This window comes from Colius striatus, chromosome 3 (assembly GCF_028858725.1).
Source record: "Colius striatus isolate bColStr4 chromosome 3, bColStr4.1.hap1, whole genome shotgun sequence".
Lineage (NCBI taxonomy): Eukaryota > Metazoa > Chordata > Aves > Coliiformes > Coliidae > Colius > Colius striatus.
The window spans coordinates 98869789-98877877 of NC_084761.1; the positions used below are offsets into that span (position 1 = coordinate 98869789).

The following is an 8089-nucleotide window of genomic DNA, read 5'->3' on the forward strand; positions in this document are numbered from 1 at the left end:
TGGAGTGGGAAGGGTCATAGAATCATAGAAGGTAGGTGTTGGAAGGGACCTTTGGAGATCATCCAGTGCAACCTCCCTGCAGAAGCAGGTTGACCTAGATCAGGTCATAGAATCATAGAAGGTAGGGGTTAGAAGGGACCCTTAGAGATCATCCACTCCAACCTCTCTGCAGAAGCAGGTTCACCTAGATCAGGTCATAGAATCGCAGCATGGTGGGGGTTGGAAGGGTCATAGAATCATAGAAGGTAAGGATTGGAAGGGACCTTTAGAGATCATCCAGTGCAACCCCTCTGCAGAAGCAGCTTCACCTAGATCAGGTCATAGAATCACAGAATGGTAGAGTTGGAAGGGACCTTTAGAGATCATCCAAGCCAATCTCCCTGCAGAAGCAGGTTCACCTAGATCAGGTCATAGAATCACAGAATGGTGGGGTTGGAAGGGACCTTCAGAGATCATCCAGCCCAACCCTTCTCCAGAAGCAAGTCCCACCTAGATCAGGTCACACAGGAACATGTCCAGGCAGGTCTTTAAGACCTCCAAGGAAGATCTCCACAACACCTCAGGGCAGCCTGTTCCAGGGCTCTCTCACCCTCACAGTAAAACAGTTTTTTCTTATATTTAAATGTACCTGTGGGTTGATTTTGATTGTCCTCGTTGGAGGATGCTGGGGGCTGTGTGCTGGTCTGGGAGAGGGGAGAGGATGTGCTGTGCCTTCCTCCCACCCTTGGCATTGCTGAAGTGCAAATCACAGCACTGGGGACTGAGTTCCTTCTGGCATTGCAGAGGAGGAGCTGAGCTATGGGGAGATGAAGGGATATCTCCTGGAAAAACAACAAAGTGGGTGATCCATTTGATTCCAAGAGACACCCTCTAATCCATTGGGTCCTGCAAGGCAGCGGGCATGCATCGTTGCGTGTGATGCAAGTCAATCCAAACAGGGCTGTTCTGAGGCTTGAGCAGAGTGAAGCACATCAAAACAATGCACAAGAGGCACGATGGACGTTGGGTTATTTATGTGCTACGCTTCTCCACGTTAATCTATTGCTCCAGTGAGCTCCTGCTGCAGCACAGCAGCACGCTGCTGGTTCTGATCTCGCCTCCTCTTTCATCCCACAGATTGAGACATCTCAGCTGGAGCCAGAAATCGCAGTGGCCACTACCAGTAAGACTGTGGTCTACAATAAAGGATTGTAAGTGGAAGCAGACCAGCTCAGCCCAGAAGATTTGGGGAGGGAAAAGGGGGGAAAACTTGAGATCCCAACTGGGAAAAAAGCAAACAACAACAAGATAACACAAATGCTAGAGCTCGGCGATAGTAATGTATTACCCCTCCCAGCAAACTGGGAGGGAACTAACACAGACAACTGACACCTCACACCACTCAAAAAGGTTCATATTCAAGGGTTTAAACTAGCAGCAGCAGCAACAACAAAACCACATTAAAACACTTTAGAGAAGTAGCTAAAGAAGACTCTCAGAACTCACTGGCACTGCGTGGAGGGAGGTTCAACGGCACGTCTCCCTGGGTTTACCTGACTACATGACTGTAGGCTTCACCCAGCAAGTTGAGGGGGTTTGGTGCAGTTGGAGTCTCCACACTGACAGCTGCACAAAAGTCATCCCCTAGAGATAAAGGGGTGCATGGAGCTGGGTTGGCTGCTCGGTGCGTGTCCTCGGTGGACTGCACACAGGTCCCGGCCCGCTGAGCCTGCACCAAAGCAGCCACCCCTTGGCACAGCAAAGGTTGTAGCTCCCCATCCCTCCTTCCTTTCTCTGGTGGCATCCTGCCCTTCATGGCACCTCAGAGAGTCACGGGAGCCCATCACCAGACATATCCTCCAGGCACCAGAAAGCCAGCATGCCCACACGTTGAGTAGGAAGGGGTCTTGCAGTGAAGATGCTGTTGAGATGCTCTTCCTCTGCATAGTCGTGGAGGATGGGTTTGTCCCACCTAACACAGACCCTCTGAAAATGAGATTGTTAAGCTAATTGGCTAAGCCACAGTTAGCTCAGCTATTTGTCTACAGACAGAATGTGCTTTAACTTTTGATCTTTTAACTGAAGCAATTGGCAGTTGGACTAGATATCATTGTCTTGTACATCTCTTCTCTTCTCTTCTCTTCTCTTCTCTTCTCTTCTCTTCTCTTCTCTTCTCTTCTCTTCTCTTCTCTTCTCTTCTCTTCTCCTCTCCTCTCCTCTCCTCCTCTCATCTCCTTCCCCTTCTCTTCCTTCTTCTCCTTCTCTTTCTCCTTCTTCTTCTCCTCCTTCTCCTTCCACTTCTTCCACCTTGTCTTCCACATCTTCACTTTCTCTGTTTTCCCAGTGCCTCCGGGCAGCTGCCTGGAGCCTTGTGCCAGCGCAGAGCAGGACTCAAAGCAGAGCTGGTGACCTGGCCAGGGTTGCCTGGCAGCTGTGCCAAGCTGAGGCTGTGAGCTGCTGTGAGCCTGCAGCCTCAGAGGGGTGAGCTGCCCTCAGGACATGGCTGGCTGTCCCTTCAGCTGCTCCACTTTGGGGTGCTTCAAGCGAGGTGGGCAAACCCCTCCAGCACTGCACTGCATCCTGTCCTCACAGGGGTTTGGGGCTGTAATTTGGCTTTCTGGTATCTTGTGCCCATGAGTGAACCCTGAGTGACTCCCTGAGGACCAGAGGAGTTAATGCAGATTTGGAAGATGCCCAGCAGCAGCAGGGAGATCTGCCCCTGGGATCAGTGTGGGGCTGGAGCTGTGGTGGTGACGGGCATGGGTGAACGCACAGGCTGTCACCCTTCAAATGCCAAGTGGTTGAGGGGGAGAGGGGAGCAAGGGAAACCAAATCACCACTGACACAGAATGTAATCCAAGGATTTATTGCAATGCCTGAAGTCAGGAGGCCTGAGCCCTGCCGTGTGCTCCTCCACTGTTGGCTCCTCGCTGGAGTAAGACCCGTAGGAACTGGAGCCAGGGAACGGTCAGGCCAGCTCAGGGAGACTGATTCTGTCCCTGTGCTGCAGTAAATCAGAAACAATTGCACAAAACACATCATTTGGTGGATTTACACAACAGAATGCAGGGCAGGAGAGGCCTGCTCCAGGCTCTCCATAGCTGCTGTTGATGGGCCAGCTCCTGGTCGCTGGCACCAGTGCAAATCCAGTTACACTCCCAGAGCCATTCTGGATTTACACCAGGGTAAGGGACAGATGGATTTGACCCAGAAGAGATCCTCTAATGCACTAGATGAGATGAATGTATGCTCCAGAGGAAGTGAGGCTGCCCCATCTGCTCTGGTGGGGTTTGGAGACATCCCAGGGAGGTGACACCTCTCCTGTGGACATTTTCATGGGCACCTGTCCTATGGGCAGCACAGCACAGAATCAGGCCCTGTATTTTGTCTCTACAGCAATGAAAGAGGGAGGCCAGGCCTCCAGGATGGGGAAGGAGAGCAGCCTGCTGATGGGAACCACAGCTGCAAGGCTCCAGAGAATGAGCTGGGCCAGGCTGAGACCCTGGAAAGGGTCCTGTCCTTTGCAGCAGGGCTTGGGGAGAGGGTGAGGCTTGCTGTGAGATGCTGGGAGTGCAGATACCCCCCTTGCACACTCACCCACATGTATGTGCAGCAGGGGAAAAGCTGCTCCGAGCCTAAAGCTTCAGCTTAGGGCTCCGCTGAGCCCGCAGAAGTTGGGAGCCAAGCTGCATCGTGTCACACAGAGGCACAACTTGCCTTCTTCCTCCTCCTGAATGGAAATGTGAGGCTGAGACAGAAACAGCCTCTTGTGTTGACAGGGAGAAGCCTCCTGGCTCGGCGTCTGTCTGGGTGGATCATTTCCCCTTCCCCGGTGGGTTTTGTCGCTGCCTGAACCATTCTGCTGCAAAGCTTCTTCATCCCAGGCTTTTCTCCTTCAGAGGGAGAAGCGATGGAGGCTGCTCTTTGAGGTTTCAGAGAGGTGGAGCAAGGAGGGAGCCAGTGATTTGGTTTTATACCGTGATCACTCATCAAAGATTTGTGTGTCAGGCCCGCAGATGGGAGAGGAATTCGCAGCGCAGGCAGGGCTTTGCTGGTGGCATTTCTTTCACAGCCACTCAAGGAAAAACATGGATTGAGCGAGTCCTGCCTCAAGGAAGAGCCAATTCCCAGTTTTCCCAGTGATGGGAAGTGAGTGTGGATGCTGCCCCAGCACAGGCATCACCCGCAGAGCTGGAGCACGGAGCAGGGGCTGCTCCTCGCGTGAGTCCAGCGATGCTCAGTGAGACCTGCGTTGGTTTGGAGGAGAAAAAGGGTTTGGAGGGGATTAGGTGTGGGGTTTGATAAGCCACGTGGCTCCTGTGAGTCACAAGGGCCTGATCCTGCTCGAGGGGGGTTGAGGACCAGCTTGAGGGATGTCAGAGGAACCGCGCCGTGAGATTGCGGCTCGGCTCGGAAGCAGCTGCACAGTCGAACAAGTGACAATCAAATGGTCTAAATGAGTCTGGATTTCTCCTCTTCCCATACAAACCCCGTCAAGCTTGTTTCGCTTCACATGTCAGGAAAATGGGTCTGAGTCAACTCGGCAGAGTTTGTGCTGAGAAGTAAATACAGCCCAGGGTCCCGAGGCAGGCGCTCAGCAGTGTTTGTCTCTGAGAGCCAGTCGCAGCCTTTGGCAGGTCAGAAACTGCCTTTGCTCTTTTCATAGCATCACAGAATGGTGGGGTTGGAAGGGACCTTTAGAGCTCATCCAGTGCAACCCCCCTGCAGAAGCAGCTCCCACCTAGATCAGGTCACACAGGAACGTGTCCAGGTGGGTCTTGAAGCCCTCCAAGGAAGGAGCCTCCACACCCTCCCTGGGCAGCCTGGGCCAGGGCTCCCTCGCTCAAACACTGAAACAGTTTTCCCTTATGTTTCAAGGGAACTTTTTATGCTCCAGCTTCATCCCATCACCCCTTGTCCTGTCACTGGATACAACAGAAAAAAAAGTGCTGCCCCAACCTCCTGACACCCACCAGTGAGATGTTTGTAACTATTAACAAGGTCCCCTCACAGTCTTCTCCAGGCTGAACAGCCCCAGGTCCCACAGCCTTTCCTTGTCAGGAAGATGCTCCAGTCCCCTCAGCATCTTGGTGCCCCTGCACTGGCCTCTCTCCAGCACTTCCCTGTCCCTCTGGAGCTGGGCAGCCCAGAACTGGACACAGGACTCCAGATGAGGCCTCAGCAGCTCTGGCAGAGCAGAGGGGCAGCACAACCTCCCTGGCCCTGCTGCCCACACTCTTCTTGATGCATCCCAGGATTTTGCTCAAATGCTACTCAAAACCTTGTGCCCTCCCACCCAAAGCACTGGGAAGATGCTACTGCTTGGAGCTGGGAAAGGAAAGCCACCACCTCACAGGGGCCAATCCCCTTTTCTAACCTCTTCTGAAAGCATCTGTGGGTCTTGTGAGGTAGCAGCAGTGTCCAAGAGACCCAAGGACTTGACCCTGCATCTCCCAAACCCACCTGTATCCCCTTCATCCATGATGTTTCATCCTGTCTGTGCTGCCTTTCCCTTCGCTATCCTCTGGCTTAGTGCTGAGCAGGATGAGGTGAATGTGTGAGGAGCACATTTATATGACCCAGACTTGGAGGAAGACAAGACCACGGTGTCCCTGTGCTGGGACAGCAAAGCCAGGTGATACAGTTCAGCTTTTGAGCCAGCACCAACCCAGTGCAGGGACCCTGAGATGCATTAGGAAGAACTGTAGGAAGAACTTTTTCTTTAGGAAGAGCTTTTTCTCTGAGAGGGTTGTTAAGCCCTGGAACAGGCTGCTCAGGGAGGTGGTGGAGTCCCCATCCTTGGAGATCCTGGAAAGCTGTGGAGCTGAGGTGCTGAGAGCCATGCGTTAGTGATGGGCTGAGCAGCCTGAGGGGGGTCAGACTTGATGATCTTAAAACTCTTTCCCAACCAAAACGATTCTATGGGTTTGCTTTTTGTTTAAAAACAGCAGAAAGGCTCAACAGACACAAATCTGACCCTTGGGGATCTTAAAAGGCCCTTTCACTCACAGGCAGCTCAAGGTTGGGGCTCCCCTTGTGCAGTGAATCCAGCATGGTTACCCCCCATCCATGGTGGGACCCCAAAAACACCACACTCAACTCTTCCTACAGCATGGGAAAGGGAAAGCAACAGCACGTTGAGGCTGTTTATTAGGACAGCGAATTGTGCCAGGAAAAGACGACACAGCAGCTAATGGTGACGTGCTGCACGTTCACTTAGGAGCTAATTAATCTCTCCTGCCTTTCCTAATGGATGAGAAGGAGCCTTTGCTTTGTGAGACCAGCCCAACCATTTGTGTTCCTCATCTTCTGCAACTGGGGATGTGGAAGGAACAGGGGGGAGAGAGGAAAAAAACCCACCACGCACACCAAGTCGTTCACCTCAGCAGATAATAGGAATGAGATGATCATCTCCTGTAGTATTTCATTAGAGATGTCACAGTTAATTGCTTTCTTGGATATGTTAATTAAGAAATAACGAGGACCAGGTTGTAGAACAAGGTGCCAGGGAGAGGTTTTGCCTGGATGCTGTGGCTGTTGGCTGGGGGGACAACCCAGGGGTTGTGTCAGCTGTGTCCTCAACCCACCTTCAAGCCTGGGAGTGGCTCATCTCCTTCTCTTTCTGCTTGCCACTATTTTTTTCTGCTGCATATCCCTGTGTGTGGCCAGGCATAGGCAGATAGGTCCCACAGCACAGGCAGCAGGTCACCCCATTTGCCAGCATGGCACATCATTGGGATTTGGGATGTCCCATGTGCTCAGGGATGAGCAATGCTGGAGCTCTCAGGGTTATATCGATGCCATGTAGCCAAGAGCTGCAGGAGTGTGTGTGTGTGTGCATCCCCCACTCTGGTTCTGGTTGGCTCCTCTGGAAGGACTGTGATGGAGATCAGCCATCAGCCAAGCTGGGGGAGTGTGGGGGCTGCTGGCATGTGGGGGCCAGACCCCAACAGCCTTTGAGCAAAGATTCTTAGGGTACAACTAAGCTCACCTGAGAAGCTGAGCCAGCTCTGAGAGTGGGCTTGGCATCGGGTGTGCAGATGGCAGAGGCTCAAAGTGGTCCTGGTGGTGGTACTTCCCTGAGTCCCTTCAGGAAACAATCACTTTTGGGTTTTCCTCCCCTTTTTTAATGGCTTCTTTTACACCCAACATCCTCAGCCATCCATTCTCCTGCAGTCACCCTCTGGCACCCCATCAGAATGCACTTTAGAACCCCATCAACAGCAGGTCCCCCAGGACACAGCGGGGTGGGGGTGGTATGTCTTCCAATGGTCCCTCAGCCAGACCCCCAGGCACAGACCCCCGGGCACAGACCCCCCCTGGGCACATACCCCCATGCCCACCAGCCCTTTTTAACCTTCTCCATAGAGTTACTAACGGTGACACTTCGTGTAACCCTCCAATCTGTCGGGAATAAACGTGTTTAAAGATGTAGTGGTGTGGTCTGAGCTCCCTCCAGACGGTCAACCTGAGGGACAAGGCGGGGGGATGGAGGAATTTAAAGGTCTCAAAAGATAAGTTTCTGGTTTGCTGGGGGGAAAAAGCCACCAGGGGATGCAAAGAGAAGTCAGGAGTGATGACATCCATATATGTGTGTGTGTACTGTACAGTGTGGTATAGAACTGTGGTATTAAAAAATACCATGTGTAAGTGCCTCTGAAATATGTGAGTATAGATAATACTCCAGAATACATCAGAAATGCCCTTTAAATACACACATACAGGTGTGTCCATGTGCACTGCTACACACATTGCCTATATGATACCTTCTTTAGCCATACACACACTGTAGGGTGTCTATATGGTTCAAATACAGACCATATCTAAAAATGCAGGTTATGAAGTACAATGCACACACATTATATGCACATGGATGTGTTTGTGGGCACGGGTTTGTGTAAATGTGCCTCACATAAACATGTGTGGGTGTCAATACATGTTACATAAACATACAGCTGTGCATATGGGGTGCATGGGGTGTTGTGGGTGTCATTATTACCTTTCTATGTGAGTTGAGGTGAGATTTCTATACATAGATGTGAAATTATGATGTGTCCTTTCCCCCCAGCACCAGCAAGACGAGGGAAAGGGACCTGACCTCAGTGTCCCA

At 52.0% G+C, this 8089-nt stretch overlaps 1 protein-coding gene across 2 annotated transcripts in view; it reads left to right on the forward strand.

The window, feature by feature from the left end:
- The window catches only part of SFXN5 (sideroflexin 5), a 120224-nt gene extending 112888 nt beyond the window's left edge, over positions 1-7336 (forward strand). For both annotated transcript variants that reach the window (XM_061993721.1, XM_061993722.1), the window contains exon 13: positions 1117-7336. In XM_061993721.1, coding sequence (XP_061849705.1) covers positions 1117-1194 — 78 coding nt within the window. In that variant the 3' untranslated portion in view covers positions 1195-7336. The remainder of the gene's footprint in view (positions 1-1116) is intronic.
- The last annotated feature ends 753 nt before the right edge of the window (positions 7337-8089 follow it).